This window comes from Crocodylus porosus, unplaced genomic scaffold (genome assembly GCF_001723895.1).
Source record: "Crocodylus porosus isolate Cpor-Errol unplaced genomic scaffold, CroPor_comp1, whole genome shotgun sequence".
Taxonomy (NCBI): Eukaryota; Metazoa; Chordata; order Crocodylia; family Crocodylidae; genus Crocodylus; species Crocodylus porosus.
In genome coordinates, this window is record NW_017728950.1 from 15,732,686 (window position 1) to 15,747,398 (window position 14,713).

The 14,713-nt window shown below is 39.3% G+C and overlaps 1 protein-coding gene across 2 annotated transcripts in view; it reads left to right on the top strand.

Moving 5' to 3' along the window:
* The window catches only part of SNX24 (sorting nexin 24), a 136,006-nt gene that overhangs the window by 65,517 nt on the left and 55,776 nt on the right, over positions 1-14,713 (top strand). For both annotated transcript variants that reach the window (XM_019555296.1, XM_019555297.1), the window contains exon 2: positions 8,044-8,127. In XM_019555296.1, the coding sequence (XP_019410841.1) occupies positions 8,044-8,127 (84 nt within the window). The remainder of the gene's footprint in view (positions 1-8,043; positions 8,128-14,713) is intronic.

The window sequence follows — 14,713 nt, forward strand, 5'->3', positions numbered from 1 at the left end:
TGTGTACTGAACATCTGTTCTGTTACAGGTTTAAACCAGTTTCTGATCACTTAAACTGGTTTATGTGTAATGTCTGTCCCTAACTTGTATGACTTTGAGCAAATCACTTAACTTGTCTCAACTACTCAGTCTGTAATATAGAATTCAATTATTAACCCAGCCCTATAGAGTGCTTTGAGATCTACCTATCTCATCTTATTATTATTTCTTACTCACATTTGTTTATAGTTTACTTGAGCGACAGAATAGTTACAGTGAAGACCAGATTTTAAAAGGATGATATCCATGTAACAGATGTCATCCTCAGGACTAATAAAGAAAAATAGCAAGAGCCATTTAGATCTGTAGCCCCCTAGCTTGGCTAGAAACTGTATTTCCATAGTCTGTGTTTAGTTGGCAAAAGAGACTTTGTAACTTTGAGAGCCAAGTAAGTTATTTTTCAGGAAATGACAGAGAAATTCCTATGGGATTTTTAAGGCATGTGTTTGAAAAAGATTGGTTAAAGTGAGTGGAAAAATCTTGAGAGTACTTACACTTATATGCCAACTACCTTTTCACTTAGTAACAATGACAGTTTCATAGGAGACTCTAGAGATTCATGTTTAGTTGGAATGATTGTCTTGCTGGGACACCACAAAGAACATGTATTGTTTTACTCCCTCTTTCTCTAATCCACATGAAAGCATAACAAAGGATTCTCTTAATGCCATCTTTCAAAAGAATACCCAACTCCTGAGTGTGTATTTTGTACATAATCTTTACTTATACTCATCTATTTTGGTCGTGGGAGGATTGATACTGGAAAAGAACATGGTACAATGAATATTATTCATTATATTACAATATCATTGTGTTTTGTAAATTGCCGTACATTTTACAGGTTTCTGCCTTGAAGAAGTCACTGTCTAATTTGGATAGACAGTACTGTGCTGCAGGTGAATATAGAAGGAGAACACCTTAGATCCAGGAATGATGACTAAATAAAATAAATTTTCTCAAGGGAAACAGAGCAGAGAGTTTGCCAAAATACAAAAGCTTGGGAGTATTCCTACGTATGAGATTTCTGTGTATGGTCCTATGTTTTTATCACTATTTTAGAGAATAATGAGGGTTCAGTGTATTGTAATAATGTGGACTGGTAAAAGGAATTTAGGAGGTGACAAAACTGGCTGTCTTGATAGATTTAACGTTAATGATACAAATTTAATTCACTGGATTGCAGCAAATAATAAGGATGCTCCTCCTGGTCAAGGAAAGCCATGAACTACTTTATAGAATCAGGATTTATTTTGAATGTATTTATTTCTAGTGCAATAACAAAAGAAGGCTTTTCCTATAATATTATTTTTTGTGCACGGTTTCTGGACAAAAAAGATGGCGCAATTGCACAGTATCAGTTTCATCACTGTTTCCCATCTCACCATTTAGAGCTAACTTTCTCTGAGCTGTTGTCTCAGCAAAATGGTGTACATAATATGATCACCAGCTAGTAAAATAACCCATGATTTCTAGTAACAAAGGTTCTTACTCTGGATCCAATTGTTGAGTGTATTTTAGTAACATAGATGCTGTGGAAATATGGTGGGATCTGACCCTTGCAGTATTCTTCCATCATAAAGGAATGTATTGGTGGCATAGAATTGCTATGTGATACTACCCCAGTCCAGTCTATGCCCTAACCATAGCGGGCATTCTTATGAGAAAACAAAGCATAGCTAGGCTTTAACCATTCCTGTCTGTTTTCCAGCACCTATTTGCAGGTAGATACATGTTAGAGCAGTTAAAAGCAGGTGCTGTTACATCAAATGCAAAGAGGATGTAAAGCCATTTCTTACTCCTCATACATACACTCTGTTCTTTCACAGAGCACAACCCAACTGAACCAGCACAGGTGTACCATTATCTGAACACTAATGAAAGACTAAGCATGTGAAAACCCTATTAGTGCTTTATGCTCTGGAGCTGTAATTTCATTTGTTCTAGAATTACTTTCATACGGCTGTAACAAAGGTTTAAGGTTTTGTTCCTTGAGACGTGAATGCATTAGCTGTTCTTCAGTCAAAATTCATCAAGCCTACATAGACTTCTAAAGGACCATATCTGTTTCTGGAAGAAATGTATTAAATAGTATTGGTAAGCTCAGTTCTGTATCTTTTTTTTGTTTGTTTGTTTACTAGAATGTTATGGGTTTTCTTTCCTAGTTCATGTTAGATAGATCTGTTTTTTTGGAAATTTCCCTTTACGTGGTTTTTGTTTTTGTATCTCTCCTCATCTCTGACGGATCATGTTATAAGCCTATCTCTCTACAAAAAGTTTGTAAACTTCTCTCTCTGTCTCTCGCGCTTTCGCTCTCTCGTGTGTGTGTGTATATGTATGTATGTGTGTATATATATATACACATACACCAGCAGAATGTAAGGGGAACAATGGATAAGGAACATTTGGGTTCATTTTTTTTTAAAAATCACAGAAATAAAACAGTTAATAATTTACTAATTTGTAGAGGTTTTTTTGTATATTTTTCAAAACTGAAATAAAAAAGAGATGCAGCTGTTCTATAGTTTGGTCCAGAAGACTGTTATGATTTCCTAAAAAGAGTCTTAGAATATATTAAATGAAATAATCTCTTTGTCTTTATCTCTTTGTCTGTGGTTATTGAGTTGGGGTATTATCTCTCTGGTAAAGATAGCAGTTTTGCTTGGAGAAGGATTTGCATCCTCCAGTCTCATTCAGATCCAAAGCTGATCATATTGTGCGTGCTTCATTTTACTTGAGTTAGAGTCTGTTGCATTGTTGCTTTTGGTGGATAATGCTCTCCTGTATAAAGTATTGGCTGTCTTCAAACAGCTTCAGTTATGGTAGGTTAGACTGTGTTGTGGTATCTGAAGGAAGAGAAATCACATTTAGCTGCACAATTCTGGGATAGGGAATGTCTTACTTGGTACATTTAGTAAAGGGCACAAATATTACTGTACTATGCATTTCTTGATCTGACCAAAACTGAATGAAGATCATGGAGTGTGAACGTAACTTCAGGCATTTTGTTCACTGTTATGAGTACTATTATTTGTCTGACTCCGTGATTATTGCATTTTTTTTAACACCCATTGCTTGTAAAAAGTCATATATCTGTGCAGAGTTATCTATTCAGAAAACATTTTTATAAAGAAAAGTAATTTCCTTGCACTGTTGCAATTTTTGTCTGCAATTCTTCCTTCTTTATTTTGGCACTTTGATCTAGGTTCACCAGTTTCCTTACATTGTTCTTTTGTCAGTGTCTGCAACTGCTCAGTTACATTTGTGTGAGACTTGCCTATATTCTCTAGCTATTTTGAATTTGTCAGGCAATTTCTCTTCCCCCAACCCCCATCCACACGTGACCCAATCTGTCTCATTCTTCTACACCCAGTTAGGCCCTTGTTGAAAACAGTGGCAAAGAAATTATATTAATATTCTGAATAGTGATCCAGTAAGTAGTGATAAGGCAAGACTTTATGCAGCCTAAATTTAATAACATAGTTTTCATAAGTGCAAGATATATAACCTTCTCATTCAACTTCACTTCTGCAATGTACAAGGTTATTTATTCATACATCACATAATATTTAAGCAAAATTTAATATCATTTCATGCATCTTTCAGAGATGTCATAAGATGTTGTGATACGTGTACTACAGTGAGTAGACATAGGCCAGGTACAGACATTCAGTTTCTACCAGGAGAATTGCTGTTCTCCTGGTAGAAACCTCAAGTGTACAGCTTTTCAGTCTTCTTCTTCCAGAGCAAAAATGGCTACTCCTTGAGAAAAATAACTTAGCAGCAGCCAGGGTTAAATTGCTGCTTGGCTCCACTGTATTTCTTTGTGTGGCAACAATATGAACATGGGTGGCTGCAGTAGGAGGGATCAGCAACTTGTGGCTGCTTCATTAACCTATGGCTGCTGGCTGGCTGGCTGGCTGGCTGGCTGGCTGGCAGGCAGTGGGCAAGTTGAACAGCATCTTGAGAGTGTCTTCTCCATGTGTGGAGGACTACTTTCTCTTGTCTTCCCCCAGGAGTTACTAACAGTCTGTAAATTTATGGATGCTCCATGTATTTAAAAATAAATAAATACACTTAACACTATTGAACTCTTGTAGTGTGACAACAAAATCTGATATTTAAAAAATATATATTGTTCATGTCAAAGTTACCCAATAAGTAACCTTGTAGACTTGAAGTACTACAGCAAAAGCTGTGTAAACTGCCTTATGCTGCTTCACTAATGTCTTCACCTGGCAACCTATGTATTCACTGCCCTTATTCCTTTCTTAGTTTCTGTGTCAAGTAGTTCTTCAGCACGTGAATTAAGTCAATGGGATTTTTGTGTGATGTCCACAATTTTCACTAGTAACTGAATGGGGACTCTAACAGGGCAAGGAACAGCTCTGTTCTTTTGGTGCTACAAAGTTGCGAGTGTGGGGGAGAGTTGGGTTAAGGACAGAACACGGATAATTACTTAGTAGGCACAATTGGGGAGCAGAATCGCACCTAGGATGAATGTTGCCTGATTAAAAGCCAGCAGCTATTAAAGTCCACAGCAGGGGGCTTTTCTCTGCCCCCAGGGCACGGCATGAGGAGAGTCCATGGGGAAAGCCAGGAGTGGCAAACCCAGCACTGGAACAGATCCTTGATAAGACTGGCTGAAGGTAGCTACAGCAGCCGTCGAAGCAAAGAGGTGAGGGAGAGAGTGGAGATTGATCCTCAGACGGAGAGAAGTTTCCACAGAAACTGATACCTGTGAAGGAAGGAAAGAGAGTGAGACTGGAGGCGAGCTGACAGGCTCAGGGGAGTGGGTTGCACGGCAGTGGAGGGTGAAAGAAGACCGCGCACTGTGAGAACAGCTGGGGTTATCCACAACCTGCAGGGAATTCACTATTAAACCAATTTTTATCCTGCTTCTGGGGTGATTTACCACACCCTCTCTTGTTGGGGAATTAACAACTTCTTCCATCAATTCAAGGCATGGCAGATGAGCCCCAGGGAGAGAAATTCGGTTATGCACCCCCACATGGCCACAGGGACCATTGGTTTCTTAATATAGATCTTCCCTACAGAAATGAATAAGTAATTAACTTGGGTCACTTTCTACTATCTACTTGGCTGGGTTCATATTCCAGTCTTCTCAGCCACTAAGGCAAGGGTGGGCAAAATGGTGGATCCAGCCAGTGGCTGGATTCCCATTTTCCAGCAGTCCCCTGCCTGCATCACTGTGGCCAGTTTCCATGGAGGGCTAGTAGCGGTGGCGCCATGATAGTGTGGGGTCAGGGTTTCCATGGAGACTGGCTTTAGCAGCACAGGCAGTGTGGCTGGGCAAGAAGCTGTTCCAGGGCTGGGATCTTGCAATGGTGACAACATGGTCCAGAGCTGGGGCAGAGCTGCGATCCACTGCCTGCATGCCCCAGGCACCCCCTTTCCCCTTCCCAGATCCAGAGCATGCAGGCAGCAGATCGCAGCTCTGGGCCATGATGTCATCACTGCAGGTTCTCAGCCGTGGCCCCAGAGCAGTTGCACGCCCTGCCAGGGTGACTGGGGCTGGTCTCCACGAAAACCTTGGCCCTGCGATATCATGGCACCACCACTACTAGGGTGTCCATGTAAACTAGCCACCGGAATGCAAGCAGGGGCTGCTGGGAAATGGAGCCTGCCATGGGCCTGGTCTGGCCTGCAGACAAGACTTTGCCCACCCTTGCACTAAGAGTACATACAAATGTTCAGGGAGGTTAGGGGGCTGTTAGATTGAGTTAAAATGGCCATCCAATCCAAGGTAAATTTGGAAGATGGAGAGGTAGGGCAGAGGCTTGGGAGAGATTGGGGGCAAGCAGCTGGGGCAGGGAGGATCGGGGTATTGGGGTGGGAAGATGGGGTCTGCAGTGGGGGATCAGGGGATTTGTGGGGCGGCCCGGTGGGGTCTGCAGAGAGCATTGGGAGCCGGTGGGGACTTCATGGGGTTGGTAGGATTGAGGGGCTACTGGGGTCTGCAGGGAATTTTGGGTGGATGGGGGCCTCTCTCCCCCACTACCTGGGACCAGGGTCTATTTTTAGCCCCCTGCCCTCAGACAAATAATGTGCCCCAATCTAACTGTCCTGAACTTTTATACAGTTCTCACTTAGATAGACCTAATTAGGGATCTAAAAGTAAAGTCTGCACCTGGGTGAAGTAAATTAGAATAAGTGGCTATTTTTAACACCATCTGTCCTCCCCTTAAGCCCCAAATGTCTGTGTGCACCCTCAGTCTGCTAGACTGCTTTACTTTTGAACATCTTTGCATTCAAAAGCATTTTATATCTTGTGTTTCTTATGCATCACTCTGAAATAAATGGTTCTTTACTTAAGTGGTGCAGCTAATTGAAACTGACTTCCATGTACATTAAACAGGGTTTCCCATCTACATACTTAGAACAATAAAAGCCTGTGTTCATAGCTTGAAAAAAGTAGTGCTGTATTTTCAGCTAAGTTTAAACTGATCTTTTAAAAATCTCCTTCCTTACCTATCATCTCATTTACACTTTGGTTTTGCAGAACATCCTTTTCTGATGCTTTTGCCAAAAACTAATAATTTCTGGGTTTCTGGTATATAGCTGTTTTGCAAATAACCAAGTAAGAAAGAAGGAAAGAAAGAAATGTGGACTCTGACATGGGGTTGCCTACTTAGTGATTCCTGTATAGTAAAATTCCTACTAAAGTGAAGGAGCATTCAGTCCCAAATTGTGTCAGTGTATAAGCTGACAGTATAAACTAATTCTCCTTAAGCTGAATACTTTGCCATGGCCCTGTTCGTTCTGGTTCAAACTGAACTAAAGCATGCATCTCTACAGAGCTTAGCCAAGCTGCTTATTAGATTAATTTTAACGCATTTGGCTGACTGTTGAGAAATAAGCAACATTTGAATAATATTTTAAAATGGCAGTCTAGCAGAGAACAGTAGAAAGTGTTTGATTTCTTTATCATTTGGCCTGAACCATGCTGGTGGACTAGTCTGTGACAGAAGCTTTTTAATCTACATCTGAGTGAAACGGTTCCCAAATTCATTGTAAAGGATAATATACCGAGGCTTAAAACTGGATCCTTGAGGCAATATTCTGTCTTCAACATAGTCTTTTATCATTCTGGGGTTAATTACTTCTAGCCTTTTCTAAGAAAAATAAAACACAGTTAAAAACTAATGGAAGCAGCAAATGTCTTTTTTCATGCTGCTTTCCCACTGATCTTGTCTTCATTTAATAGGCCATGTTTTCATAAGCTTTTCAAATTTTTTCTCATCATCTGCCCTCACAACTGACCCAGTGACCTGAAAATCCAGAAAATGTCGTGTTAGTGGCTACTAATTAGTGGATCCAGAGAGCCTCTTCATCTGGCCTTTCAACCTTCTACATGCAGCGGCAAAAGCTGTCATACGTATCAGACAAAGAAAACAAGCCTTTACCACCTTTTTTTTTTTTATCTGTGGTGTAAATGGTAAAACAAGCCCAGCTGAGACTAGAGATGAATATGCAGGTTAGGAAGAAATTAACCTACAATGCACTGTTTGCATTTATTTCTTTTGTGCTTTAGAAGACATACTGCTTCTGTCATCAGGAATGCATTGTACATGTGTTAGCTTGTTACCGTAAAGTATTATGAGAGAGAAAAAAAGAAACAGAATCCTTGTGTTTGTTTTGGGGGTTTTTTGTCATTACTACTTTGTTTTCTTTTCCCTTGAACCATATGAAATAATTTCAGTAAAGAATCATTGCTGCAAAATAAAATACACAGATTAAAAAATATCCAAAGCTTAATTGCTTTTAGATGCATCTGCTGAACAAACTTGTTAGTTGAGCATTTAGTCAGACTCCTCATTAATCAATGTTGCACTCCTGTGTCTCCTGAGTCTTCTGGGTTTTTTGGGATCAGCTACTGTAATTAAAGGGATGAAATACATCATGGTCACAAACTTACTGTGTCACACAAATGAGTGTTTTGAGTAGGTGAAATTAATAGTTTTTTATGTCTTTATATTTTTACAGGTCTTCAAGATTGAGGTGCTTGTAAATGGAAGAAAACATTTTGTCGAAAAGAGATATAGTGAATTTCATGCTCTCCACAAAAAGGTAATTATTTTCTTTGCAGAAGTGTAACTTAGTTATATCTTACTAAATGGTTGTTTAATTTCTTTTGAAGTTGTCCCTGGTCATGTTGTATCTTAAGTATATCTTTATATTACATGTTGGTTTGTTCACTATATTTTCAGTACTTTTGTTAAAGGGATGGAAGACTTCTGAAATATTTCATGCTTTGCTTTATTTTTGGCAGTACGGCATTCTATTTAAGATTTAATCTCATAAAGATATAAAATAATATATATTCCTATAGAAAATAAATATGGAAAGAATTCTCTTTTCTAGTTAGGCAAGCAATTTCTGTTGCCTTTTGAGAGCTAGGTGACTAACCTCCACTTCATAGAACTGAATAAATAGCTCATATGTATTCAGCAAGCTAGAGAAGTATAAGACCTACTAGATCATAGTCCCTCCATTGCACTTTAAACCAATGTTATTTATCCACTATTAAATAATAGACTTCCTTTTATCCAGAGTTCTACAGCAAAGACATTATGTAAGACCTTGTATATTTAAGATGATAGTTTCACAGACATCCCAACTTGATACCAGTTAGTGTCTGAGTTGGATAGAATGGTGACAGGAAAATGTGATTGTCCCCTTCTAAAATAAGCTAGCTGATTCTACTTAAATTGGATGTTCAGAAAGGCAAATTTTAACATTTCTCAAGTTTTTGCAAAACAGGAAACAAGAATTCTGCAGAATGGAAGGTAAGTATGACCTATAAGACACATTCAGTTGGCTCCAAAAGATACTGTTTCCTGAACTGTATCCATCCTAGAACACTTTGCTGCCAGATGTTTTGTTGACTTACAGTTGCTGACATTACTTTGTCAGTTGGGTGCACACACATTTGGCTGCTTTTGCTAGTGCAACATGTACAGGTTTCCCTCGTGTTATGCTGTATGTGCGTTCCTGGAAAATGGTGCATAACTTGAATTTGCATAAAGGTAGCCCACTTCACAACGTAACAAATAGGGATATGTTCCAAGACCTTGACTGTACTGACCCCAGACCCATTTCTACCACTTTTACAAGGCAATTTTGGTACCCATCAACAGCAGACAGTACACCCAAGCACAGGGCACTATTATAATGGGGATGGCAACTACAGAAACGTGTCACAGACAATGAGCGAGGAGCACAGATCCACACAAGAGACTATATTTTGGTGCATATCACTCCCAAAATACACGGCACAAAGCAGCTGACTATGAGCTTCCACCACACCAATTGCATAAGATTAAATTTGCCTTGCATATAATGAATTTTTGGTATAAAAAGTTATCGCATAAGAGCAAATTTGTACATACAGAACCTGCATAAAATGAGGGAAACCTGTACTCACTGAAAGAAGCTGTGTCAGCAAAATACTCGGTCTACTATGGCTAAGAACATAGGGCTTGCAGTTCCCAACATTGTTTTGTCATTGGAACTTTTCCACACTTGGTTTTAGTTGTGGTCTTTGGCAACAGACAGGTGGTGTCATTTGCCAACATGAATTTATTTAAGTGAGAAAGAGACCAGGGTTTGCCAGGATGTGCATATGCATGGAAAACTGTGGCAGTATAATGAAATTTTTCTCAACAAAACTTTATAGAATAGATGAAGCCAGAGAAAGCCTTAAATGATAAAAATATCATTTTGTTTGTAGATGTTTGCATAGCAGTTAGTATGTGTATGCATATCTTTTGTCTCTGCACTAGATGCTGGCACGATAGTACTAGCTGCCACCTTTAAATTGTTCATTTCAATTTGCTTTCATGCTTTTGCCATTCATATTCCAAATATTTGGAGCTCAATTTTCTTTCTTTTTTTTTCTTCCTCTTGTATGCACATTGACTACTCTACTTCATGAAAAGTACCACTGAATAAGTGGGCCTATTTTGCTTAGCCCCAGTCTTGCAAAAATGTTTGCAAGTTTGCACATTTTTTAACTTTTCTCCTGGGCATAATCCCATATACACAGTGAAAGCAGATGTATGATGCTTTGCCAGTGAGAAACTTAAGAAAGGTATGGCTCACTGTTGGTAAGGAAGGCAGAATCTGGCCTTTAGGGCTAGGGACAGAACTTGCATGTAAACTGGTATAGGTGATTGGAAACGGGTTCAGATCTATAGCACAACAGAAGTTCAGTGCACACAGGGTACAAACAGAAGTGTAGCTCCTTGTTGTAAGTGAAAACGCTTTGCAGCAAGCATTCTGAGTAACAACGATCTCCTGGAACAAACAGAAGTTCACTGTTGGTTCCAGGGAAGAAGGGAATCTACTTGCTGGCTGTGAGACTGCAGCCAGTTTCCCTTAGTAACAGCCCCTCCTTTCTCCCAGCCTGTTGCTGTTTCAGAATAGGAGGGGGGAAAGGGAGGAGAGAGAGCTCATCCTGGGAGTTGGGGTGGGTGTATTGGAGCCCTCCAAGATTGGGGGGGGGGGGAGGGGGGACTCCAGTTCACCTGCCCCACCTTCCAGCAGGGGCTGAAAACCCCCCGACTGCTCCCTTTCCCCCTCCCATTCTGAAAACAGCTTGATGTCATGCAGACAGAAGTTACAGAAGGTGCTCTATTTTGAAATGTCTTTATCTGACTCTTCATGCAGTGAGAGGTCAGATTTTCACCCAATCAGCCATTTTTTAAATTGTCTACAGCCATGCACTTGTGTTTGGTCATGGCCATAAGCTGCTGTGGCTAAAATTGGCACTTCTGTCTGTGCCCATAAACTGCTTTCAAAGTCACTGAAACCAGTTTAAAATAAGCCTGGATGGATGTAGCATCAGACTTAACTGATTTAGGTTAAATCAGTTTATTGAACTTCTGTCCCAGATCCCCTCCACGTTCAAATTAACTTGCAGTCCTCCCGCATCCCAGGATGCTTTGCATCTCCCCTGCATACCCTCCTCACACAGTGGGTGAGCTAGTCTTGTCTGAAGCAATCTGCTCCAGCCAAGCAGGGAGGAGTGCTCTAGCACCTCCTGGCTTTTGGCCTGGGCCACTGCAGGCATGTAGCTGCATTTCCAGAATCAAAAGTTAATGTCTGTTCACTTAATTTTTAATTCAGTCTCCACAGCTTAAACTAAACTGAAGGTTAAATTAATTCAGCCTCACACTTTTTGACCCTTTGTATTTAGTCTAGATGTCTAAAATTATTTCTACCAAATGTAGTAATGCATAACTTCCAGTTTTAGTTTCCTAATTTTGCTATAACTTCTGAAGTTGCCAGTTCATCCCTACGCAATTTAGTTCCCATCTAACTTTCTGCCTTTTGAGATTTTTCAGTTCCCTCTGCTCTACAGAAGTTTTGGGAGCAACTACAGTATTCAGAGCTTTCTCTCATTCTAGACTCTTTCATATGGATCCTTATGCCAGCATGGCTTCTCTTCAAATTCTATCTTAAAATGCTGTTTTTGATTGATAGTCTTTTCATCTCTTCCCCCAGAAATGGCAGTAAAATAAATAAGCTTAAAAGTGTGCAACTATAACAAGGCACGTTTTATGCTTCACTGTTCAATTACTTACCTTCATTATATCCTACACATCATCTGCTCATTGTCTATTCAGATTCAATAGTGCACCGTTAACAGTAGTGACTTATATTTTCTTATTATTCATTACAGAATAAATATATCCATTGTACATTGCCAGCGTATTAATGAACACTGACTTTTTAACTCCTTATAGTAGTATCAACTGTCAGAACCAATATCAAGTATTTTCCCGAATCCCCAAAAGGATAGAAATCTCGCCAAATTTTAATTACTCTCTGAAAACACTAGCATCTCTTCCTGTCACAATTTATATAAACTTTTAATGTGTTCAAGCATCTCCCATTCTGAGACCACTTTATAACACATTCTCTTCCCTTCAGCAGTTTATGATAAACCTTAATGCAAATCTTAGTTTTCTGCTGCAATAATACATTAGGCAATTCCTAGCCTAATTTTAATGTCTTCTGTTCATAACAGAATAAATAGAAGTATCTCAATCTGCATTAGTGTATTTTTCTTTTCTATATGGACACCAGCAAGTCCTCAACACTGTCTGAGAAAGTTTGGCTTGGACGGATTCTATACTTTTCTTAAATTTCTTCCTCCTGTTCTCTATAGATAAAACACTCTCATTCCTCTCTGATACTAATGGTAGGCCCCTAAACTGAGGACTTACTACCTTTTTAAAATTATGTCATAAATATCATATAGGGCACAATTTAAATTACTTCCCTTGGCAGCTATTCCATAGAAAAGCTAATACCTTTTAAAATTATAGTTGCCAAAAAGGTAGACTGAGAGCAATGTCATTCCCTGCAGGTTTTGCAGGTCCTTTAAAGCAGAGCCAGTGGATTGTAACATGTTCACTTCATTTTCAGTCAATTTTTGTTGCAGAAAGACTTCTTTAAAGTAATTCCATCTGATTAAACAGTTTGTTTTCTATAATGTAAACAATCAATGTGCGTGTCATATAGTGGCCGTCCAGTGTTGGTGGCCATATAACGGTTTGTTTTCAGTACCTCAGTCAAGCATTTTATGGTGCTCTTGCCTCCCAGCCCCATTTCCCTTTTAAAGAATAATTACTAGGGAAGAATATGTACCTACAAATCTTAAGGTACAATATGAACTTCTTTGAGCCTGTGAAGCCACTGCTATGGGAAAAATATCCTTTTAAAAGCACCCAGTAACTCAAAGCATTCTGGGCTGATGATGTTTCTATAATGGACCAGAGCCAAATAGAAGTAGTGTGCCTAGAAAAGGAGAATTTTCCTATTTATTCTGTAAAGCAGTGCCGTTCCAGCATTATGTGGGGGAAGGTCTCCATTACCAGTTTCAGATAGGATAATCGTTATTCAGAACACCAGTGAAAATATTGTTTATTTGTTCCAAAGACAGCTAGCAGCAGCACATATTTTTCCCGCTGCTAGTTGTCCCTGGGCATGCCTCTGCACATGCACTCTGGTGTGTGGCACATTGCCTTGGGTGGGGCAGCAGCTGGGCTGGCGCCAACAGTCTTACCTGGGACCTCCCTGAGCTGCACAGTGGAGATCCAGGGATCTGGAGCCTGGTTCTGGCCAGCCAGGTGCCAGTTTCGGGCAGCACACGCTGCAGGCATGTGTGCCAGCCCATTTTTTTCTGCTGCGGGTTTTCTAGGTGCCAGGATTTCCTGGTGTCTAATTTTGCCACCACTCTGCAAAAAAGCAGTGTGGCAAACAGAATCATGAGCACTGTGTGCATTTCATGAAGCCTCAAAAGGCTTTGAGTTGTACTACAAACACCATGTTCCCACTCATGGTGATGCAGCCTTTGGTGCCAGCCTGCCTTGCCTTCTGCCTAAAATCTTCATTAGTTTCAAATAGCTAATTTTTAGAGCTGTATAGCTAAACCATTTCTAATGCTTACGTACCTCATTTACTTACATACCCCATGCATCTTTTCCCCAAAAAATCAGCTCAAAAATTGGGGGTTATCTCAAGTGGGAAACCTGATTTTCTGTTCAAAATAGAAGCACACTTGCTTTGATTCCTGCTCCTCTAGGCAGCTGTAATAGCACTTCTGTTTAAGTAGCTGAGGGAAACAGTTGACTTAATGGCTCAGTGTTCTTTACCCCACAGGTGCTAAAGACTGTCTCTCCTTCTTAATGGTCTTGATGTTCTAGTATTCAAGCTAACTTTTCTGGTAAATTTGCTGTCTGGTAGCTATTCCTGGTCTCTCTTCTCCTGTTTCACAGCCCCAAGATTACTTTTTTTTCTCTTTTCAAATTCATAGATTTATCCATGGAGACCAGTTTTTAGATGCAACTAAAGTTAAAGGTTTTGTTTGGGCAGGAAAGAGAAAGTAAGCTGAAGATTAGGCTCTGTCCTTGCTTTCTAGAATTACAATTGCAGAAAAAATATATATGCCCAAGAATAAGGTGCGTGTCTTCTTTGAGGTCATCTGGTATACAAGAAAATACGGTATTTATTCTTTAGAATATTTGGCTTAATTGGTTTGGATACCAAAGAGATTAGAAATGCATGACATTATTATTCATCATGTGTCCAGGAAAATGCTTGAAATTCCAACTGGCAGTGTCAACTGGTAAGTGTATTTATAAATTCAAACTGATTTAAAAAAAATATTTTGTATAATTCTCTTGTCCCGTCACACATTGGAAAGTGATTATTTACTTTTATAATTTGACCTGTCTTTCATGACTGCCACAGAAACTGATATATTTAATAAAGGAGAAATCAAACAGTCCTGAGGTCAGTTAAAATATTTAAAAATTATCCTCAGATAAAAAATCATTAAATGTATACATTTGGCTTCAGACATTATCTAACAGTTTTAGGGACTACTTGAGTAACATACAAACATAGGTCTTATATAATATTCATTTGCATATTAATATAAGGATAATTTAATAAAATATGAATATGTTGTAATGATTTCGGTTTCTGTATTTATATGCAGTAGGCCAGTGGTCTCCAAAGTGGGGTGCGCAAGATGATCTATTGGGGTGCGGGAAGAAAATATTAGAACTTCTATTTATATTTATATTTTAACTAAAAAAATAAGAAAGAAATTAAGCTTTACTAATATTTAATATATGGATTG